At 41.9% G+C, this 24,689-nt stretch overlaps 1 protein-coding gene across 2 annotated transcripts in view; it reads right to left on the bottom strand.

Moving 5' to 3' along the window:
- The window catches only part of PTPRT (protein tyrosine phosphatase receptor type T), a 453,474-nt gene that overhangs the window by 106,017 nt on the left and 322,768 nt on the right, over positions 1-24,689 (bottom strand). For both annotated transcript variants that reach the window (XM_056354779.1, XM_056354780.1), the window contains exons 10-11: positions 11,379-11,580; positions 7,448-7,550 (exon numbers count right to left, since the gene is read on the bottom strand). In XM_056354779.1, the coding sequence (XP_056210754.1) occupies positions 7,448-7,550; positions 11,379-11,580 (305 nt within the window). The remainder of the gene's footprint in view (positions 1-7,447; positions 7,551-11,378; positions 11,581-24,689) is intronic.

The following is a 24,689-nucleotide window of genomic DNA, read 5'->3' as shown; positions in this document are numbered from 1 at the left end:
AAATTAACACCTCAAAGCAAACTATAATTAGGAATTCTTCAATTCGGTTTATGCTTTTTCAATTAGGCCCTCTATAATTTTAATCACGGGAGCATTAACATGTTTCCGGAATTTATATACCTGTAGTATAATTAAATCCTGAAATGCCTTAGTCTGCAACAGCAAAGCAGAGCTTACTCATCTGCCCTTTTATCGTGTTTTTGTGCTATTAGAGGTGCATTGAGGGGCACTTGCTAGCATAAACGCTGCAAGCCACATGCAACAGAAAAGAGCCCACTTGCCCTCCGAACTCATCATCCTTTCTCCTGGTAGAGGGGACTGTTGTTTGGATAACACTTGTGTGCTGCTTCTGAGGGGCGGACGTTTGCCAGGGACTTGTGCCCAGACTCATCCCATCTCATTTTCAGTATCTTAAGGAGCTGCTTCAATTAGGTAAATCATTCTCTGTGGTCCACAAAAAGAGCCAAGCTCCTTCCCGTGGGCTGCTCTGACCCTGAGTAGCTGTGGTCAAGCTCCGTCCAGCCCATCGAAGGGTCCGATCCAAGGGCTTTCACAGGCAAAAGGAGGCTTGGCAGTATGCCTCAAGATTCAGAGTTTCTAATTTAAATATTTTTATTTTTTTTTACAGTTTGCTATTACCCTTTTATCCTGTGATAACAAGGAAGGGGCGTATTGGCCCTGGGAGCTATGAAGCAAAGAAACGTCTTGGAAAAAGAAACCTTCACACTGGTAACCATGGGTTTGTCCTCCTGGTCCCTCATCTTACCACCCAACAGCTTGATGTGACACAACAGCCATCCATTTGTGATTCTCATCTTAAAGTTCAGACTTCATTAACCTTTTGATTGCTGGAATTTAATCTGACAGTTTATGCGGTCAGCATAAAATATTTATGCAAAAACATTCACTCCCCACTCAGTATCCTCAGGCCTTCATAAAACTAAAAAGTGTTAGCAAAAGCTTCATTGTAGAGCTAATAAAATGCTGCTTGACACAAAAGAATTGGCTTTATGTGTAATCTGATTGTTAAAATATTATCATTAAAATATAAGCAGATTTTATGGATTTCCTCTCCCATTTCTGCCTACTGCCAAAGCTCCCTGTGAAACAGTTAGTAAGACACGGCAGGTCACCCAGGCTGACAGAAGGGCTGTGTTTCTGAGGGCTGATAAACGGGCAAATGCAGTTTTAGGGCCTTTTAAGGGACAGTATTCTCAGACTAACATACGCTGATCCAGTAAAAAAACCCGCATTGTCCTGTACCAGATGAGACAATAGACCCCAAATGGCCTCGCTCCTCACTTTTTAGGGCCAACACCTGACTCTTCAGGGGGAACTAAAAAAGCCTAGAAACATCCATTCAGCTAATTACGCTGTACTACATAAAAGGCTAAATATTCTTTCCTGATAATTATGGTTGTCACCTTGCATCCTGCTGCATCGCTGTATCTCCATTCTGCTTCTCTCCTGATAACAGAAGGCAAAGCACTTCTAAGATTCAGAATAACATCAAGAACTGCTGAAGTTGTCATGCATGATGTAAAGCCACCCTGCAACAACTCCAGCTGAAACGGAAGCATGTGCTCAGGCTCTGGCGAGGCTCTGGGCAGCTCACCAGGGTTTGGACATGCTGAGGAGGACAAGCCTGGCAATGCTTACCATGCAACTCCGCTCCAGTCCTTCTCGGTATCAAAATCATCACGCTAATCTATGCAGCTGCCATGATTCCATGCCTCTCACCCAAGTTCTCATTCTCTCTCATTCACACATTGTTAAAGAAAAAGCAGATCTGGTTAATAGCTAAGAGGAAAGAAACTCACTCATTTACCTTCAAACTCTGGCCTAAATTAAAGGCAGAGTGCCATGCGGGAGAAACCCAGCTTGAGTGATTTCAGAACAATATCCCTGAGGTATATTATAGGAGATGTTAATTAATACAGATAATTAGGCTTATAATATCAGAGGCCTAGATTGATAATCTCATTCCTCATTAGATACTACAAAATGAAAAGATCTAATGTGATGACTGTTTGCCCTGTATTCAATCAACCAAGTCATGTGATGCATACATTTGAATGCATTTAGAAAAAGCAAGCCAGGAGTTTTATTTTCCAGGTATTTATAACATGCCTATCAAGGCAGCTGAACTTTCAGAATTACCAAGGGCACATTAATTTGTTATGCTTCCCATAGCTTTCAACATTAGAACCTTTTTTATCGTTTCGCTGATCCTTGACTCCAGTCTTTATTTTCAAACACAAGGTACACTGCGTGGGAGTTTTAAGAACAAGAAATTGCCACCCTTTCTTGGCATTAATGAATTAATTATCAACATAAATGCCCGAGGCAAGCTTACATGATGCCACTAAGAAGCTGCAAAGCAGCGAGCTGAACAGCATCGCTCCCTATATAGCTATGGAGATCTATACACCGAAGCCATCACCTGTAAAATAAAACAAAACCCCCAGCAGATATTGCAGGTTTATAGCTTCTTGTCTCATTCCTCCTCCACCACAGAACCAAGGTCACTAGGCTTGTAGACCACTCCTTCACAAGGATGGAAAGAACTATTGTACATTAAAAACAAAATCTAAAGAAGGATGCTAGCAAGAGGGATATAGGAAATGTAAGCTCAGGATGAACAGAGGATGCCTGAAAACATAAAACACAAACACACACAAAGAAGAATTATCTGGAGATTAAAGTTATAGCCTATGGCTCCAGAGATTTTCAATTTCTACTTTGTTGCAGACAAAATGGAAGGCAAGTTTTATCTAGTCAAAGTCTCATTTCTCCAATATAAAATGGAAGCAATACCAGTCCAGAAAATTTTCATTTGTTACTATGTGTAGGAATTTATAAGTACACAGATACATCAAGTGGGATTGTTTGCTTGGAGAATAGCTTGAGCACAAAACCAGAAAAAACCATCGTTCTTAGGTGTTCTGTTAAATAACACTACAGCTGTTTTCTCTGCATTTGTTTAGCATCACGTAGACCAAAAATATTTCCTTTATTTCATGCTTGGAAGACAAAGAATCGGATGATAATACTCGAGTAACATGGGGCTTGGTTCATATAAATTAATTTCTCCTACTGGCTGGCTGTTGATGGCAAAATATTTGTTTCACCTTTACTCAGTACTTCTAAATATATTTAAAATACTTAAACTCCCATTCTCCTATTTAGATTTACCTATTTCCTTTAAGATGTACATTTAATAAACTAACCCTTCCTTCCTCACCACCAAAGTGATTACAGGCATCTGACCGTTGCATACACAATAAATGACTCTTACCTGAATATATTTCTTCAGGATCACTTACACATGCTACTTACACTGCAAGCATATATATATATATTTTTTCCCCAACAACTTCTGTATGCATTAAGGAAGGTGCAAAGATTAAATACCTCTGTCCTAATAATACTGATATTTAGCACAGTACAGGGGTCAGGTGGCTAAACCTCAGAGAACGGCAGGAAGATAGGGAGATTAAATTCATCTTTTTTCCAACAAAAAAGTTCTCCACTGTCTGACAGCCCCCAAAACAATTGCAAACTCTTCTCTGAAGTCCTTCTACAGTGTCCTACAGCTCCCCTACACAGAGCAGCATATCGACAGGGCAATCACACCTAAGGTGAGCTTTTCTTTAAACTCTGAAATCCTCAAAACTAATACACGCTCTGGAAATTTGATGCTCTCCATAACAGTAATATAGGTAGATTGATAGAACCAACCACATGTTAATAAACCAGATGGACTTTCAAACAGCCAACACAGAAAAACCAGCCCAGTGGACATGTCACCGGGATAAAATCCCTCACAGTGGTATTTCCAAGCAGTGAATGGGATATAAATTCTCAAATAGAGGTCTAAAGATGTCATATGTGAATAATCTATGAAGGGCTGACTCAGCCCTCCCGACAATAACAGATTCAAAGGCAGAACTATCCTCAAAATCACATTGGAGATTTTCAGGGAAGAGTTGAAGAGTAAAGATTGAGAACACTTGCATTCTTCTTTCCTCTTCTGAATCTATTATAGATGAATGTCAGTCTCCAGCAAATCAATCATAGCACCATTCACAGGTTTTAGATTGATATGAGAACACCTAAAAGTTATTTTTAAAGGGCAACATGAAGTCAAGCTCTGCAGGTTATACCATGGAAAATAAAGGCAAGAATGAAATGCCTTCGCCACAAGGGAGAATATTTATGCCGGCAGAGGCTTCATCTTTATTTTGGCAATAGGCAAAATAGATCAAAGAAGATCTAAGTTTATATTATTCCTATTAGATCATATGAAAGTGTCTTCATTGTTATCTATAGATTGTTAATAATGCCGAGTTTGTGATCGTTAGTTTTATAAACAACTTAATTAAAGTTATTTATCATGAACACTGGGGAACATCAGAAATGTCTTAATGTTGAAAGTGACTTTGGCTTTGGTGTACATGCATTTCAGATGAATGGAAATCCAACGCCTCTTATTTTAAATATTCTACAATATTCCTCTAAAAATGCTCTTGCAGACCATACTCCATCTGTATGCTGCTCAGACTACAGCAGAACGAAAAGACACGAGACAAAGTCACATAACTATCTTACGTATAGATTCTAGTTTACAGTCACACCCCTACATGTACTCCAACTCACCATCCCTAGCATACAAGAGGAAATATTAAGAATAATTATTGTATAGTACTTTTTTTTCCATCTTCATTTTGGGAGGACTATAGTAAAAACACAGAGGCCCTGCACAGCAGGAACTGTCAGGTTGATGAGATGAGGGGTCAACCTATTCCCGCACAGTGAATGTCAGAGGTTTTATAAAACGTTGTGAGGAAAAAAAAAAAAAACCCAACCTATTCCAGACTACTTTCAAGTATCTTTTCAAACCCATCTCAGGCAGGCTGGGATAGGAAAGGTCAGCATGAAAAGGGAAGGGATCTAGGAAAGCGTGGCCACATCTGGAAGGGAGGGCAGGAGATCAGCACACTGCACTGTGCGGGATCCCCCCGTCACCTCCACGCCACCTCGCTGCTCCCACCGAGCTTTCCCAGTCACTTGTCTCAAATCTGCATTTGCATTAATGCCTTCAGTAACTGAACAGAGCCCAGCATCAGACTAAGAGGGGCTCTAAGTCACTTAAGTTTGTATCAGAATTTTAATGCATTTTGAAAATCAATTTTATTATATTTAATTGAGAAGAATGGAAAATACTATACTTGTAAAGGAGAAATAAAACACATGCACCAAAAGTTAGAACAGCTAACCAGACAACAAGAAAGAGGATTCATTGGATCCCAACTAGAACACAAAAAAAACCACCGAGGAGGAAAAAAACACCTAATTCTTGTGTGTTAAGAGTGTCACAAGCAGTTCACAGTATGTTTTCTCCTAATCTGATGAGTGCTGTTGAGGCCTCCAAGGGAATGCTACCTGCTTTTGGATATGGCATTTCCAGAGAATTTACGCAAATTGGAGAGTATGCAGAGCAGACTGAAAGGAAAGGGAAGAGGCTGGGAAAATCCAGAGCTGAAGTAACTGGATTTGTTGAGGCTAGACTTAAAACAATCTATATGGTTACACAGGGAAAGGTATTCACACATTCATAGTTAATAAAAAGCTAAAATTCTCACCAAGATGCCCTCCCCCTTGCCCTCCTCATCCATTCTGGTTTTCCTACCCACGTCTGTACATCAATGAAACAGCCGTCTAAAAAGAAGTAATCTTATCACTTAGATGTGGCATATAAATATTGCACACTCTGCAAATGTGTGTGTAACAGCCTACAATGCAATTAAAAGAAACCAGAGTGAAAATTTATAAAAATCTCTACCAAATCATCTACCAGATGCATTTGCTGGAAAAGACATTGTTCACTGAATGCAGTTAAAGTATAGTAAATGGACTTCGAGAAAAATCACAAGAGTTTTCAATAAAAAGACAAAATAGCAACACTTTTAAGACAGCAGGTGGTAAAACGAGATACAGGAATGTTCCCCCATATAAAGAAATAAAACAAAACAGAGCTGTGTGATTTTACTGCTCTTTTCCAGCAGAAAAACATCCCTAAAGGACTCAGCAAACAGGCTTCTAAATTTGCTCATATGGAGTAGCAGAGATTGAAAAGGAAACTTTAAAATACGTTACTCAGAAAAAAACAGAAAAGGATGGTGCTATGTCTTAAAGAGCAGATTTTTTTCCTTCAGAGTATCAATGCTTGTTGGGGGAACCCTGTGACACAGGGTGGGCCACCAACAGGATAGTCCGTTAGATCAGGCAGTTTACTGCCCCTGAATACCTAGTGGGGCATCCTTCAGAAGCACTAAGAACCTGTCAGTGGGGTGTAGAAACCCAGGTCCTTCTGAAGGAAGGGGCTACGGGTTTTTAAAATACCACCCACAGGAAAAACTTGAGGAGTCTCTTGTCAAAACTGGAGGTAGAAGCCTGAAGAGCCTACCAGGAGGCCACAGCTCCTGGATACCCCCGCAAAGCAGCAGCCACAATTTTTATCATAAGCAATTCCAGTTCATGCTGTCAGCTGAGGAGGCTGCGGGATGAATGACCAGCTGGCACTCCTGCCACCGGCTGATAAGGCACCGCCAGCTCGGAAGGGAGGTCTGTTCGAGTGTGCTGCTGCTTTCGCCATGTACAAACTCACCCGGACAGAAGACAGCAATGAAGTACAGACCTTACAGACCTCCGAGAGTCGTGTTTCCACAGTCAGGGAGAGATCTGCAGCTGTGTCCCATTCCAGCACCTCATCACTAAGAACGGGAGGCATCTCAGAGGCAGTCAGCAATGCTTTCTGCAAGGTCCCCACTCTATTCCACAGCTCCCTGCCCCTTAAACCTCTCCTCTGCCAGTGGAAACTGCTTACCTAAAGCTTGCGAAGCCTCGCTGAACCAGGGTGCATCTTTTCTGGACTAGATCACTGCTTCATTCCACACCCAGCCAGATTACAACGTGAAGATGTGGTGAGTGCGGTTAGATCCAGAATCTGAGCGAACGCATCCCGCAAGCATTAAAGATCATTGGGGCATTCGTATGATAGTTACAAAAAGACCTTGTACATCATGGAAGAGAGGGCAGGAGATGGAGACCTGAAGCCTCCACCTTTGGATGGCAATGCTCGGTGCACAGAGCAGCACGCACTGCTGTGCTGCCGCGCTGCAAAGGCTTCTGAAGTGATGCTGAAAGGGTAATAACCCCGTGCAATGCTATCAGCAATCCTTCCCGGAGGTCAACAGCAGGAGGCAAGTAGGTTGAGGCGTTTATAAAAGGGAACTGTGAAAGGCAGAATCAACAGCAGAGTTGGCCTTTTAGTCAGCGTTCACTTTCAGCAGCTGCATTATCAGATGAGAATGAGAGAGGCGTGAGTGAAGCCTGGGGAGGAAGGAGAGAGGAGAACTGTGAAAAGAGAAGACAAAACACCTACCTGACAGGTGCTCCCCGGGACTGAGCAGGCTTCAGCATAACCGTGATGGTAGTATCAGTCTCGTTCAGGGGGGAGTCCGTGTCGTATTCTGGCATCGATGGTGCTACAGCAGAACGAAGAGCAACATATTATTATACACCAGTTACTGCCTTTGGTAGTGATGGCAACGCAATAGGAACATTTCTTGGAGACCGTTTAACATCTCTCAAATGAAACATCAAAATACTTCCCAATGTTACGGCCAAAATTGTAAAAACCACTTAACTATTTGTACACTATTTTCCTATTAAAATTAAACAGGAATTGGATGCCCAAATCTTCAGACAGGCTTTGAAAATCCTGTCTTAAATTTTTAAGACCTAGTAATCCTTTGAGATGGGATCATTCCTTTAGTTTTAAAGGTGAAGAAAGAAAACTGCATGGACATTATAAAAAGACCACTCAGGATGAGTGAAATCAGTGGCAGAGCTAAGAACAGCACCCAGGAAACCTGGCTCTTGCTCACTGTTCTGGACATTGAATTAGACCTCTCACATCTCAGGGTTTTTAATACATAGACTTCAGCTGTCTCCCTGATAGGCTGGAGGGTGTGTTATAAAGCACGAAAGATGAAAAGAGAGAAGCACCAACTAGGCAGGTTATCTTAGCACTCGAATCCATGACATTTTACCCCAGTGCTTTAGTGATGCTGAATCAACATGCAGCGGGCTGGTACGGCTTCCAACAGTGTACTCGGGCATTACCCAGCCATGGTACCACCATCGCTTCGCTGAAGTGTTCCCCAAAGCAAAACAGAAAACACTGTATATTCACACTTAACCAAAGTCTACTTTCTGCTTCTGCTTTGTTATCTTCTGTTAGGATCATTTCATGAAAATAGGATAGCTTTCCTAAGCAAAAATATTTCACTTATTACTTCTTCTTTCCCCAATAGCAAACATCCGTTTGGGACAATTTTTACTGTAGAAAAACTGAAGAGATCATGAGATCAGAGCAGCATCAAATTTATTCCAAAGATGCAAGTTTTGTTGAAATATCTTTAAAGGATAAAGCAAACAGAAGAATTCACACAAATAGTTCATCTGTAACTCACAAGGACAAGCTGCATCACGGGGGACCCCATATTTAATCCTCTCACAGTGATTTCCACTGTAATCCTGTTTACAATCAGAATTTTTATCTAAATGCCTGAAAACCGCCAAGAATGGTGGTTGCTATTATCAGCTCAGCTACTGACTTCCCTGTCAATAAGCTGGCAATGAGTTCAGAATGAATGCCAATTCCTTAACGAGGATTTCTCTGAAAAAGGTGCTCTGCTTCAAGGGGAAGCAGTGTGAGTCATTTAAAGAAGATGCATGTCACCAGTGGTCTTCTATACCAGAGATCACCATATCTGCTGGAGATGCCACAGCAAGATAAGTGCCAGCCCTGACCAGAGCTACAGCACATGGCAGCACTACAAAAAGGTCGCAGGGCCAGTTCGGACACCAGGAACAGGCTGGGCTCTGCCTTTGTAGGCTCCATCATCCTTCTTAAAGCAGCTTCTTCTTGCCCAGTGGTGCTGCACTGGTGCCAATAAATTGTTTCTGATATGCTAGCTCGGGTGTCTAGAGGACTGGGGCACCTGTGCTGTGGAGACAGGGTGAGAGAGTTGGGGTGGTCCAGCCCGGAGAAGGGAAGGCTCTGGGGAGACCTTAGAGCGGCTCCCAGTGCCTAGCGGGGCTGGCAAGGAAGCTGGAGAGGGGCTTTTTACAAGGGCCTGTAGTGCCAGGACAAGGGGGTGGCTTTAAGCTGAAAGAGGGGAGATTAGGTTACATGTCCGGAAGAAATTCCTCACTGTGAGCGTAGCGAGGCACTGGACCAGTTTGCCCAGAGCAGCTGCGGTGCCCCGTCCCTGGCAGTGCCCAAGGCCAGGCTGGACGGGGCTTGGAGCAGCCTGGGCTGGTGGCAGGTGTCCCTGCCCACGGCGGGGGTTGGAACTAGGTGATCTCTAAGGTCCCTTCCAACCCACGCCAGTCTATGATTCTCTGTCTCCTGGCTGTGCATGAGACCTGTTTAGCTATCTCCTCTGTAAAACACTGCACCTGCCCCAGAGAATTTGCAATCTTACTTACAGACACCATATAGTCAAGAACTAAACGCAAGAAACATACATCTTGGCAGGACTAGCTAATGGTACTGCGTGTAATTTAGCAATCAGAGACTGTATTAGACACAAGACACTGAAATAAGATATAGTAGTTTTCTTGTGTTCTCAACATGGGACAGTTGTGTAGTACCTCAATAAAATGACAATTGGCAGCGATGTCTCTAAAACAGCAAGCATTGCTCATCAATTTAATGCCTGTTCTGCAAGATCCCGCTCCTGCCCAAAGAGAAATCCCTAGGAATTGTGCCATTTAATTATGACTAAGAGAAAAACAAGTGTGTCCATATAAACATATACACACACATTGCTACAGCACAGATGACTTTTCATATTAAAATCTTTATAGTCTTACAAGGACATTCCAGTCAATGCAAAAATCCTTCTTCTCTCTACTAACCTTGGGATTGCCTCTCAGAGCAAGTTTAACAGTAATTTCCAAATTACATGTGTAGGACTGACGGACTGACCATGCAATGAGATAATCGAATGTCAGAGACTACCCAAATGCCTGCATGGAGTCTGTGCCTACCTACTGTGAATCAGGTGTTTGGAAGGTGGAAAAAGAAAAAAGAAAAAAAAAGAAAAAAGGAAAAATGTACAATAAGCCAAGATTGGTGTGCATACAGCTAATAATCACACAGGCTTTAACACAATTTAAGCACTCACTGAATAATAAAATGCAAAGAAACTGAATCAGAGAGAAAAAGCACTGCCATTTACTGTGCTATTTTATTTCTCTGGTAACAAGTGAATACAGTGCACGCTGTGCCTTCCCTTAGCAGTAGGGCTGCATAAACCCTAACAGTCCACAGAGCTGTTAGGGCAGTTAATGGCTTTGCTTCAAGTGGCTGAGACACCAGCTTCTGCACTAAATGTTAATGGTCCAATCCCCGCTGATGCCTAGTGGAGGGAACGGATACCTTTTGCTTCCTTAAAATTCACACTGTCACTTACTACTAACAACTTATTTTATTAAACCGATTTTGAAATAGGGCAATGGAAAATATGCACTGTAGTGCACTCTTTTCCACGGCACCCAGCCATAATTTCAAGCATTACAAGTGTCCTGGATGTGCCAAACTTTTATTTTGGCTTTACTGAAAACACAGTTAAGGTATTCCAAAAACTGACAGTTTTAAACTGTTAGAGAACCTACTTTAGTGCTATCAATTAAATGTTGAAATTAAAATCTATATTTGTCTGCCCAATATCATCTCTACCATCCCTTTATCCATCTTTTTATTTTGATAGCTAGCCTAAGTTTCCTTTTTTTCCCTAGAGAAACTTGCACCTTCTCTTTGCCGTGCCTCCTGATTTTAGTGCCTTTCATACACTTGTCTACCTCAAGCCCTCACTCTGCCCTTAGAAAGAAAACATAAACCCAGCTTTTCTCCTTTAGTCTCCTTGCACTATTAATTCAATTACTTTGTTACATCCATTTTTGTGCATTGTGAAAATAAAAGTCACACTACTGAAGGAGCTTCCCCAGCCATGCAGAAAATACCAGCAATTATTATAGGGATAGTTCATTTGTAGAATTAACAAAGGCTCTCATTTTTAATGTTCCACAAAGGTGCTTGTGGATATTTTAAGACGCCCACAGATTAACCACTGTGTTTGTAACCCACACACGCAGCGATACAGGATTGTGGTCGTTTGAAAAAATTGCCCTATGAAACTATGAGACACTAAGCTAAAGACCTTTTTATCGTTTTATGCATCAGCTTCAGGGTCTAAAGAATGAATCCTTCTAAATTTATTTTCTCTTCTCCAAAGCAGTACCTGAAATCTTAGTTGCAATCCGTGTTGTGATGGGTGGCCCAAAGCCCTTGACTGTGCTGGCTTTGATGGTGAATGAATACGTAGTCCCTGGGTATAATCCTACAAAGAGGTGATGTGTTTCATTCCTTAGTTTGAAGACTTTCCCTCTTTGGCTGGACAGGTCAGCACTGGGATCCAGAGACCCAACGGCCTTGTATGTAATCTGCAAATGAAGAACAAGGACAAGGTGATAAGGGGCCTTCTGCACCTGGCCTTTCCCCGCTCCCCAATTTTGTCATCTCTTGAGGCTAGACACTGAAAATACCATGACAGATAGTATTTCAGTATCTCTGGTGACTGGTTCTGTATTTGGATGCTGTCAAACAAACATGACAATATTTTCCAAGGCTCTACTTAGGGAAAATACTAATTTCTTCTCGCCACTAAAACCTCAGCATGTGTCGGTTTAAAACAAAAGCTGCAAATAATTGCTTTTTGTTCCAAAACTCAGAACTTTTGCAGCCAAACCAGAGCACACACAGCACAACCAGCAGAATTTTCATGAGAATTTCCCATACAATCCCCCAGAGCATACAAAAACTTTTGGTGCAAACAGGCATACATTTTCTATCAAGTATTATATTTTTTTTCTTCTGGCAAATGGTCTTCTCATAAGGCTGCTGAAAACAATGGGAGCCTTTTACTGACAACAGAAGTTTTGGAAGTCTTTTTCTGTGCTAAAGAGACCAGACCAAAATGAAATTGGATGTTTAAATGAAATAAGTATCACCAAGTCTTTAGACAAAAGCCCTTCTCTTCTTCTCCCCTGTGCCTGTAAGCCAGCTTTGGGTACCATTTCCCTCCCCCTGTTCCGCGCTTATGGCAGGTTCACACGTGGTCCCATGCCTGGGGGGGGGGGGGGGTGGGGGGGGGTTGGTTGGGACTGTGAGTCAGCAGGGTTACAGACCTGGAGAGCCGCTCGCGAATACACATGCAGCTGGTGCTAACACACCTCTAGAGGAATCTGAGCTGAAAGCACACCTTCGAAATGCTGCTCGAGCTGCATTACGCTTACCCATGGCATCCCTGCTCATATACAGATACCTGCGAGTAAAACTCATGACTTATTTACCAGCCAATTCCTTGCCTGCGTTCCAAATTCAATCCAAAAGGCAGCTCAATTTCAATGGAGCTGTCAATAAAATATAACGTGCTCCACTGCTCTCCTAACCTTTCCTGATATTATGGGATCCTCGCTTATTTGTAATGAAACACTATGAATAAATCAATGTATGTTAATACACGATGTCTTCAATTTTTTATGAGGGACTCCACAAGAATCTAATTCCCAGCTTTGCTGAAAGAGCCTTTGAAAACTTGTAAGTCACTTGCTTTATGACAGGAGGGAAAGGTTACATTCTGAGGAAAAATAAATATACAATGTTTAAAAAGGTGCAGTTTGATAATAACAGGATAAATAAGAGACAGAGACTGATGCTCTTGACATGAAAGAAGGGTGTGACTGTGTCAATCCTATTATTTGGACAGAGAAGAACAATTTAGAGCTGACACCCAAGACAAGGCAGTGTAATGGAGAAGGGCCATGAATTTAACTAGTCCTACAGGGCAGTAAGAAATTACAAAAGCAGAACTCTTAAAGGAATTATAACTAAGAAAGCTTGCATATGATTTTATTGAAAACCCACTAATTTCTCCAGGAATTACAACCAGTTTTTAAATTTTTATTACTTGCTAGAAACCTGAGAGAGATCCCACAATGGTCATCAAAACAAACAAAAAAAATTAAATACAGGGAGGAGAAATCTTTACACTCAGTCCTTTTCCTAAGGTGAGGTGAGGACCATCCAATGTGGCATGTTATAGGACAATATTTTAACAGTTTAAGAACTGTTTCTTAAACTGATGGTTGCATCAAGGTGCTTCAAGGCAAAGGAATCTGTAAAAGCACCATTTAGAGTTAGAGCAAGCAACAAACACATTAAATTAAGAGTCACGACCCAGTGATTGTCATACAAAAATCCAGAAAGAAAAATGCATTTAATCCAGTTGGTAGGAATGAACAGATGTAATCTGTGTGCTCTATTTGCAAATCAAGTGCTAAAGAAATAGCAATTCTATAAAATTCTGAGGGGGAACCAGCAAAAATAGGAGTTTGGGAAAAAGAAAGAGAATTTCCTACTGCTGGGCCACTGAAAACTGCACTCGCAGGATGTCCAGGTAGCAGTCTATGCAAATTCAGTGGTATTTCTTTTCAAGCACATTAAAGAGGAGGCTATAAATGTAAGTGGAAGACGCACTTCTCCTTGATCTCTGTATAAATAAAAGTATTCATCTACCTTCACCACTTCTAAAATCACTACAAAAACTTATTTTTCTTCATTAAAAGAACTATCGCCTGAAGGCAAATAGAGCCAGAAAAGCTTTCAAGAGGGGAAAAAAAAAAGTCACTGATTTAAAAAAGAAAAACAAAACAGTCTATTTCTTGTTGGCTATAGCAGAGAATATGAGTACACGGGACCGTAACACAACCTGGGTCAACCATGAGAAGTGGAGAAGGAGAAAACTGTTCTTGAGAGAGTGTGTCCATGATTTGAGATTGTAGAGTGGGTCAATTTTCAGAAAGACTGCTTGCTCAGAGCAGACTTCAGTATTTCCCAAACTTTTTTTTTTTTTTTTTTTTTTTTTTTTTTTTTTAGGATATATAAGCTACAGTAAAGAGAGACTCGTGGCATAGCCAAACTGTGAGATTACTGTTTCTGCAGTGGAGACTCTGTTCCAATAGATATGAACCCTGTTACACCAAGTAATGTGCAGACATTCAGAGAAAGCAATCCTTGTCCCCAAAACACAGCATTGTAATACGTGAACAGTACCTGGATGCAACACAAGAGAACAGAAAAACAACAGAACAAAATTGTGCGCATGGTCCCGTTTCATTCAGTCCATAAGCAGAAACATTCATGGGACTGTTGAGCATAACGGTGCCCTCAGATACAGCCAGTTACCAGCTTACGGCTCTCATCAGTCAGCATCGAGCTCTTCTCTGCTTTCTGCAAGAGCTCAGAATGATTGAAGTGGTGAGGAAGATATATACGGGCACTGCCAGGAGAGCCTACGGGCTGTGCGCCCACCTCTGCTGCCTTTTGTCATGGCCATGATAAGCTGACATTCTCTGCGTCTCCATTTTGCCATTTATAAAAAGAGGGCTATTACATTCCTCTATATATATATATTTTTTTTTTTGTGTGTGGTTGAGGAATTAAACATTTGTGTGTGTGTGTGTGTGATTGAGGAATTCTATGGATTTCTGCAATTGCTGAGTGCTAATGGTTAAGCACCAAACCCACAGGTGAAACAGGTGAAGTAACCCTGAAAACAGAGCCCTCTGTTTGGAAAAGGAGGCAAACTCTCTTCCAGCTCAGGAAAAACAACTTATGTTTCTCTTCCAAGTGAGATATCTGTTGTCCCTTAGATATTAGTGCTACCCCAAAGTGTGGATTAACACCTGAGAGCTCTGTCTCTGTTCCTCTATGCCCCCCAGCACAGCCACAGCAGCTGTGACCAGCTGCAGTCCCCCTGCCCGCCCCCCCCCCCCCCCCCCAGGCTCCCGTCCAGCTCTGCAACGGTTCTTACAGCCAGCATCACCTCCATTGACTGAAGGTGTTCGTATTTCTTCACTGGAATAACTGGGAAGTGCTACGCCCTATGCATTCATGTGTATGCATGTCTCTGTGTCAGATTTCTCCTACAGAAAGAAAAAAGTGCTGTAATATATCACTTATAAGTTGGTTCTCAGCTATAAATGTATCAAATTATATCCAGGTGAAATGAAGACATGAAGTTGCCACTCTTCTTGATTGACTTTAACAAAAATCTCTGAAGCAAGAGAAATTTCAGGGAATCAAACACTGAAAAATTTTCAAGAAGAAACTATGGAAATTTCCAACTCTGGAGTAATTAATAAAGGCACAGAAATATGTCTGGAGAAGAACTATAGCACTTTCCCGGAATAAGAATGATGCTGAAAAAACCCACCTGGTCTCCTAGTTGGTATGCTATTTATCTTAATTACTTGTTCCAAGTATCAAACCATTTCATTACAAAACAAACAAGACATTCTAATCTAGAAAATGAGATGACTCAATCACTAGAAAGCAGCTGTTCTAAATTATTTTAAAATAATCTATTTTAAAGACAAGCCGTATCATATAATAATTCTGCATTCTGAAAAAAGAAAAACCAATAATATTAATTTAAATGTTTAAAAAACCTAGACAGAAAACAAAAAGGAAAATACTCAAAAATGTATTTAAGAATGTCACTCTGATTGAAAATATTGAAAATATTTGTTTTTATTCTGATGCAGAACAAATGCAAATAGAAAGATGAGGAAATTTCTCACAAGAGTGAAACTCTATGTTTTTTAACCAGCTTCCTGGTTATCTCCTACTCGGCAGGCAGCTGCTGTAAGCTGAAAGTTGTCTTTCCTCTGCAAACTGGAACGGCTATCTGGAGTTTGCATATGTAATGTAGAGTTTACATATTGGCTCCAGGGCAACTTGATGGTCCCAAGGAAAAGTTTAGTAGCCTGCTATGGTTCTAATCACAGCAAAAAACAGTGCAGGCTATAATACAGCAAAACCAAGAAGTACACGATAATAAAATCCTAAATCTTCCTTGGAACCTCCTTCACCGAGCTAACGAAATGTTTCTCAACCAGAAGCAACAACTGCAATACATTTGAAGTACTGAGAAAGTCAGATGGCAAAGGAACATAGAAGGATAAGGACTGGACACATTGCCACCAGAACAGGAGGGACAAAACACTGAGCCCAGCATCCACCCAGCTGGACAGGGATGACCTGCTCAGCAGGTGCACAAATGATTCAAGTCCCTGGTCAACTGTGAAAAAATTCAGCTATGTGAGTCCAAATTCTTTGTAAAATGTAAAACAGGTCAACAGTACAAGTTCATGTCTACTGGAAACTACCAGAAAAGGCTTTATATACTTCATTTCCAAGTGTTCTGTGATATATAATTGCTGTGATAGACTATGGAGAATAAAGTAAGAACAGAGCAGGATAAGAAATGGGATGGTTCGTGATTTCACTCGTTATTTAAGCAGACATCCAATCTCCACCAGTATACGCTCAGTCCCCAATAACCAGAAGCACCCCCTCATCTTCCACCCTCCCCTCTGTTTTTTACCCATTTGAAAAGTTTGGAATATTAACTCCTTGAAATCCCCAAACAAATTACTATGTTAACAACCATAAAGATGAAGATATAACATTGAGAGCATAAGCACAGCTCTTCTCTCCTTCACAGACTCCATTTTAACACAATTTTCTAGGGAAATGTGAATGCTTTGCTAACTGTCATCATTTGCGACTGTAAAACTTCTATTACAATATGAGGACTTATAAAACTTTCATTGTGAAGGGAAAGACCGTAGCAGAGGCATTAACTAAGGTAAGATGCACAAGGTTATTTTCCACTGCAAATCATTCTTCAGAAGAAAGCACAAAATTTTTTTAAAAAATCAACACACACACCTCCTTCACCCACTTGGATTTTCCCGTATTTGTATGGACAACTGTGTCCTCACAAGCAAAAGGAGACTGTGATACCATACATATTATGTACAATAATACATATTGTACATAAAATATGTACAATAATATATTATACATACACGCAGCTATGCTTCATCAGTTGTATCTGGAATATGTCTGTTCAGCCTGAGTTTCAGCCATGGACCAGAGCACCAAACTCTGCAAGGACTCCACAATTTTCTCATTAAGTTAAACGAACATCCAGCATTTGGCCCTTGACTTTAGCAGCTGCCCTGTGCCCAGGTGCCTGCTGACTCCCTACACTGTGCTTAGCAATACTGAGAATAACAGAAGTCTGGTGCGTTTTATTCCTTCTTTGCATGGTGAAGGCAGAGGGGGCTTTGTCCTATGCCTTCAGAAATAAAAATATCAGTAAGTGTAGTTGAAAACCGAAGGTTAAAAAAAATATATTAAAATCCCTGTAGAAAAAAAGGGTACGTATTGTTAAAACTGTGGTAATTAAACAGTGAAACAAAGCGTCAAGCGATGTGATAAATTACCCTTCGGGATTAGACATTCCTTTGGAAGAATGTATTATGGCACAATCATGAGGCCCTAAGCTTAATACAAGAACAAATTGTGATAAAGATCTCATCACTTCGTTGTGATGGTCCTTCTTGCCCTCTGCTACTAAATCCTTCGGGAACCCTGGATAGCTGTTCAGATTCTCTTTAATCCTCTCAAATAAATAAATTAACAAGACAGAATATTCTGTTGAAATCACGGCTGATGTATCCATTTAGCCTTCCCATACGTTTGATACATTCGAGTAAGCTTTCACACTGATGAATAACTGAGTTGTCAGGATTTCATGTGTTCATAACCTTAAAACTGAGGGCAGCAAGCTCTAACGTCTCAGGATTGAGAGCTTGCCAGTCAAGGCAAAAAAAATACGCTCATACATTTCTTCCCACAGCAATTGATCCCAGTATACATGCCACTTTATCTTATATCTTTTGTCATATAGAATTAATCAACCACGGCCAGCAGAATTTTGCTCTCTACAGCCATATTCACCATCAAACATTAGGACTTTAAGCTTCCCCTCTGATTTTAGCAATTGCAGCCTGTTTCAATGCAAATGGTAAGTACTGCTGTTAAATCAAACACTACTTTGTAGATATATTATGCAACCTTACATCTATTTTCCATTTTAATGACAGCCTGCATAGCAGTTTAGGGAAGGCATTTGAAACTTATAAATCCATTACATTATCCCCTGCATTCCCATTGATTTTTATGTCCTTGTCTTTATGAGGCAGCCCGTTCTGCCTCTCCATACCACACGCAGCCCCTAGCTTCTGGGGGTGCTTTGGAGCTGACAGGTAGCTGCAATGTATATACATATATATTATATTTTTGTCCCCATTTCAGTTAGCAATGCCTCAAGACTGAAACCATCTCTTGCTCTGGACAAGAGAGGAGCCAGAAGAAGGAACATTACATAGCCACTACCTGCATGACTGTCCCAAGGTCAGAAGCTGGGTCTCCAAGGACACCCTGGCCAGTGTCTCTCACTTCACTGAGCCAGAAGAAAAGGAGGCTTTTCCTGACTTATTGCTGTTTTTTGAACTCACTCCTGTCTTGTAAAGCAAGACCTGGAATCAAGATTTTTTTTTATCCATTTGTTGCTATCATACCACGCTGCATGCAGGGGCCCAGGGGGTGGGCTACCTGCAGAAGGGGCACTGGGAATAAGGATCCCTGGCAACTCTCATGGGTGGCATCTCCTCAGCAAGCAGGAGATGAGGGGGGCAGGCGGCTGTCGGACCAGAACAGCCCCACAGCTGCAGGGCACCCCGCGCCAGGGCTGGGCTCTCCCCTACCCCGCGGGACCTGCGTGCTGTCCCCATGTCGCAGCCAGCCCTGTCCAGCTTCAGCACGTAGGAGAGGCAGGTATCAAACCCACTTAAGTAAGAAAATAAAGCTGCTGGCATCTCAGAAAAATGAAAACCACACAGCAGTCACAGCTTTAATTCCTTCCTGTTTTAAAGGGGCCCCTCGTTTTGAAAACCACTTGACTAAAGAGACGTTGCTACTTCTCGGCTACATAATCCTCTCTCGAGTTGGAATAATTTCTATTTAACCAGAAGACAACAAGGCAGACTCAGTAGTGTACAAACCTGACTTACGAGGTGTTTAAGACCTACTTAGTGAAGCTTTAGAAAAGCTCTGTACTCTGCTGTCCGGAGCCCAGCACAAGTGCACCCCCCCCACACTCCATCACAAAGAACATCTGGCCCGCCAGGCTGTGGTCCTGCCTGCCCAGCACCCCCAGGCTACAGAAACCAGGAACTCCCCCCACGCTTTCCTATGCCCCTTGCTTCAATTCCATAACAGGGTCGGCACAAAACTTCACAAATAGATGAGAAAGAAGTTTGTCACAGGCAAAGCATTGTTTTCCAGGGCTAGAAATCATTATGGAATTCACAGGAGTGCAGAGATAAGGGAGCTGGGTGTCAGTGAGAGCGCTGGATGGTGTCACAGGCTTCAGCACCGCAGATGGAGGGGAGGGGGAACCATCTGAAAGGCTTCACCATTGGAAATACCTTGGAAAACAATAGCTATTTTGTTTAAAATCTTGCTTTGCACATTCCACTCCATGCTCTAATAAAGCTTACAAGAAAACTTCATTTCCTCCTCTCCCCCCCCCCTCCCCCAACTTCCCCAAAATAAACATGAATAAACTGATGCATTAAAGTCTGACAGAAATATCCTTGAACTCAAAGTTATCCAAACATTTCCTTCGTTTCCCCAGTCGCTGCCTCAGGGAAGCAGTGTCTCCCAAACCAAGCGTTAAGAAGCCATGTACAATGTGAGTTAGCCATGCAAACGACTTTTTATGGCGGAAGGAAAACAGCTCTCGCTCATGGTGTCTCCTGGAAATGTTTGCTTTGAATTCAGAGGGTGTACAAGGTGATGGTGTTTTACTGACCATCTCACTTGCTACCATTTCAGGCACCACTGACCTTCTAGAAGTTTTGCAAGGCTTCTCCTCAGTTCATACTACATCTGGATTACTCTCACACAATCAATACTGAGTTTCCAAAACATATAGTTTTGAACCTGAGCATGTACCACTCAGAAGATAGCTAACATGAAAAGCAGCTTCAGATTTCAGTGCAAACAGCAAGGAACCGCCATTCCCAACCACAGCCTTCCCTTCCTACCTTCTGGATCCGACAACAAAACCACCAGTAGGATGTTCTTAAAATTATGTACATATTCCTTACGCAGCTCAGCCCAGCACCACCAGTGAATGTGATCTGGTTTCTCCCTAGTCACTGCACACCAGGCTAAGCAATGAAGATTTCATTGCCCCCTCCTCTTCAGTGACATCTCTTAGGATCAAGTCTTAAGCTAAATAACGACAATTAGCACTGCTGAATTCAAACCTGACAATCCAACACCTTCTCCTAGCCTAAAACGTACTTAAGAATGAAAATCAGCTCTTTTCTTCCCCACAGCCTTTTGCTCAGGGTCATTCTCAGAACCACACTTCCACAGTAAAACACCGCTGCACAGACAACTACCAAAGGTTTTAAGAAGCTGATGCAATACAGGGAGTAAATTACAAAGTTATCACCACTGCCAGCTAAAACCCAAGAGCAAAGAGAAGTTACAGATTCACGAGACAGAGCCCAAACTTCTGTTATACTGCTTTTTCTGCAGAAATCTTTACCTTCTGGTATTAATTCTACATTTAATCTTCACAAAACTGCAGTTTCAGCAGACAATTAAAGCTCTTTTCATTTACTTTCCAAAGGTGAAACCTAATTGTTGTTTTGTGTAATTTTAAGTAGCTTATCTCCTCCTGGAGTAGGGATTCCGCTCCAGGTTCCCAGCCACATGAGAACTGGCAGAGTCCCCACTCCTGTTTACAACATCAACATCTGGTAACACCACTTACATTTCCAAGGCTGATACCAAGCTGAGTGCAAATCGTAAACAGCCAGGGCCCTGGATGCGGGCTACACATATGATTTCAAGTTCAAAGCTGCGAGTGTTGGAGGTTGAGGACTCAGCTCTGCTCTGCTACATCAGAGCACGCAAATATTTTGGCTAGCTCACCTCCGCCCTCATATTCCAGTGCAAGTCTCGCTTGGGTATGAAAGATAAGACATGAAGAACATAAGGAACACCTTCCTTTCCACATATATTATCAACTAGATAAAACCTGTTTGTTTTCTTGAAGGGAATAGGAGAGAGGCACAATCCCTCTTTAACACCCCTCTGGTCATTGCTCATGTGCTTTTTAAAAGAGTACAATTATTAGAGGCTGTATTTCCCCAATTGCTTGAGGTGACGTCTGCTAATATGGTCAAATCAACCTGATAGCTATAGGCATTACAAGAAAGTAGATCTTTCCAGATGTAGGCTAAGGAAAGCAGGAGTGCAGGTTTTGGATGCATCCCACCTGCCCTGACTGCATGCTGCGATGGAAACGGAGGTGCATTTGTGGGCAGCAACCCCTGTACCACCCAGGGATGCTGGGGAACACGCTTGCTTCACCAGGTAGAAAAAATAACAAATGGTAAAAGCTTTGATTTATCTCATAAAACAGACTAAAGCATGAGCTTTTTTCATTGAATTACTGAAACAAGTTATCACATAGGAGGGGCAGAGGGGGAAAAGGTGCCAGATCAGCAAATTCAAATAAGGTACAGAGCACAGCTTCCACCAAACGGCCAGCCCTGCAGCAGACAGGAGATGACTAGCAGAAGCAAAAGCAGCTTGGACTGGTCAGATCACAGCTTAAACCCCAAACCAGGCCACATGAAAAGTCTTACAAAGGTTTTGATATTCATAAGGAATGAAAATCCTAAGCCTGGCTACAACCTGAATACACACCAGCAAGGTATGACCGTCACTAAGAATACGTTACACAGTACGCCAACTGGAAGAGCCCAAGCAAATGTTCTGAGCCCAGCAAACCACTCAAACACACATTTAGCTTCCTTTACTGCCAAAGGAATTTTAAGTGCATTTCTACATGCTCATCTCAAAGGCAGGTGATCACTGAATCAAGCCCAGAGCTGCATTCCTCTCCTAAGACCACCCTGGGAAAACTCACACAAAGAATTAAAACCTGATCTTTAATGAAGGAATCACAGAGCGCTAAGGATGAGAACTTAATTGTAAATCAGTTCTGACACAATCCAGAACCCAAATGTTTGGCCTATCCTTCAACTTTCTCGCAAGTATCCCTAAATCAAACTTTACTTTTATATGTTCATTTTATAGTCTTTCCTTTTTTTTTTTTTTTTTTTTTTTTTTTTCCAGCTGAATCTTTCAATTTTCAGGCTTAGAGCAGAACTGAAAACACTGGCATCTCAGACACCAAATACCCACGAACGGTGTGTGAGAGTGGTCACGCATTGCTAACTGTCAAATAATCCAATTGCCTGCACCTCACCATGCTCTTCATGTGCTACTGTTCTTCTTGCTGCTGTAACGTGCCAGGAAGGCAGGACACGTTCCAATGGAAGGTACGACCATTTTTTGGCAGTATGTGTTAAAACAATGACTCTGGCTGCAGTTTTTACAGCTGTCTCTCAAGTTATGCGATCAAGTTGTCCCAGCTTTGGATTTTTCTCACCAGAAGGACTAAAAAGCAGCTGTATGGAATAAATGAAGGGTGGAAATAGGCTGTGCAATTTACATACTCATTTTTGTATTTTTAAATTAATACCTCCACCCTTCCTGTTAGCATAATTTCCCAAAAATACAGGCGGGCTAGTTTTAAAGACTTTGAAAACTGCTGCAAGTCTAATTCATTCATGCAAAACAGAAGGGAAGACAACCCAGCTACCCCACTAATGCACCTTTCATAAATAAGAGGGAAAGAAACTCTTCATGAAGCCAATGTAAAAATCCTTGGTTTAATGTTCTAAGTAATAGCAAATAAATCCACTTGAACTGCCACAGACAGCAAAAAAAGCCTACTTGCTTCTGCAATATTCTAGCAGAAAAATGGTCAGCTCTGCAGCTGGGTAACAGTGAAGAAAATAAATTTTGATATGCAAAATATTTGCTTGGAATTTAGTGGATAAGACACTGTCTTGCATATTAGTATTTATTGCAAGATGGAACATATTTTCCTGAGTAGCTTTGCAACGGTAGACAAGGTTGAAGTTCTCGTTAATATTACTTAGCTGTTCATGTAGCTGCAATTTGGAGCGTATACCTGCTGACCTGATATTGCTGTAACAGCACAATAAAACATTAAGGACCCAGGCCCATGGATTTGGGGAAGGGGAGGAGGGGAGGACAGGCCCTGGCAGAGGTGGTACCACACAGGGCTGCCCTGGGAACGCACCCCACTCTCTATGCAGGACCTTCACCCCTGAAATGGAGGGAGCACCCCAAACAGAGGACACCTACAAGTTCAGCAGCTCATGATAGCGGCATTAGGAAGTCCTGCATGAAAAGATATATAGCCATGGCTGAGGCACCAATCCTCACCTGGGTGTGATGTGCCCCCACGTCTGCAAACGAGAGCTGCAACGCGGTGGGATGACCAGGCTGTGCCCACCACTGGCTTTGTGGAGGAGATGGGTACACACCACCCCGCTGCCACAGCGGCGAAAACCCTATCTTAGAGCTGTGCTGAAGCCGAGCTTCACAATCTTTCTACATCTCATCTGCACACATTTCATATCACCTAAACCTTAAAGGATTTGTCCTATGTTGTCATTCAAAAAACCCATTCAGTTACCCCAAACCCACAAATTCCTAATCATCACATAACATCCCCGCCCAGCCTTGCTGGAGAGTCCCTGCTCCTTTTCTCACTCAGGGGCATGTGACTTTATACTGTGATTTTGCTTTCCACCTTAATCAAAATATTTCATCAGAGGAATGAATCTTCTGCCTGATATACCAGAGCCTTTAAAGAGGCTTCACAGCCTTTATACCCAGAGGGCTTTCATTTGCACACAGACTGTTTATGCTTTTGCTGAATAAAGTCACTGTTTCTGGTTCCTCCTGAATAAATCCTGGACCTGATTTTCTAATGTCCTGGGGAGAGTCCAAAGTCAGAAGAGAGACGGAAATCCTCCATCACCTTGGAAAAACAACAGCCCTTGTTCCTCAGAACACAACTCCTTTAGAGCAAATACCTGAGACACAGTTTTTGCAGGCACGTTGGGTACCACTTGAATAAAGTCCTATTACTATTGCAGAAGAGGTCACCTCCAATCAGGTTTGCTGCAGTAAGTTTTCTGGTTTATTCACCTGAACTGTATTTTCACAAAAGCCAGAGGCTGTAAAATGCACAGTGTATAAAGCAAGTCAAAAATTCCTACCAAAAAAATGTTTCATTTTTTCTTAAGTGGCTTCCCACACAAAGGTGTCTCTGAGCTATCCATTAGCTGAAAGTGAGTTACATCTCATTGAACAACTACATACTCTTTGTAGAGAGAAAAAACATGTGGCAGCCTAAGTGCAGCAAATGTGTTCAGAAGTCTGAAGCTGAAGTGATGCTCCTCCCCAGCTCTTCAAAGTGCTGCCGTATCAGCGGGGGGACGTCACTCACCCTGTGCCCAGGATGCTGGGAAGAACTGGCCAGACAGGGCTGTTCAGAGGGTAACACCAAAACAGCAAGTGCCCACTAACAAAATGACTGTGGGAAAAAAATTGTACCACGACACATCTCTCTATCTGATGTTCTATCGTAGCTGCTTTCTCTGAGCAG

The sequence above is a fragment of the Falco biarmicus genome, chromosome 10 (assembly GCF_023638135.1).
Source record: "Falco biarmicus isolate bFalBia1 chromosome 10, bFalBia1.pri, whole genome shotgun sequence".
In the NCBI taxonomy this organism is placed as follows: domain Eukaryota; kingdom Metazoa; phylum Chordata; class Aves; order Falconiformes; family Falconidae; genus Falco; species Falco biarmicus.
The sequence above is the reverse complement of the archived record's forward strand: the minus strand, read 5'-3'. Positions and strand labels throughout refer to the sequence as shown.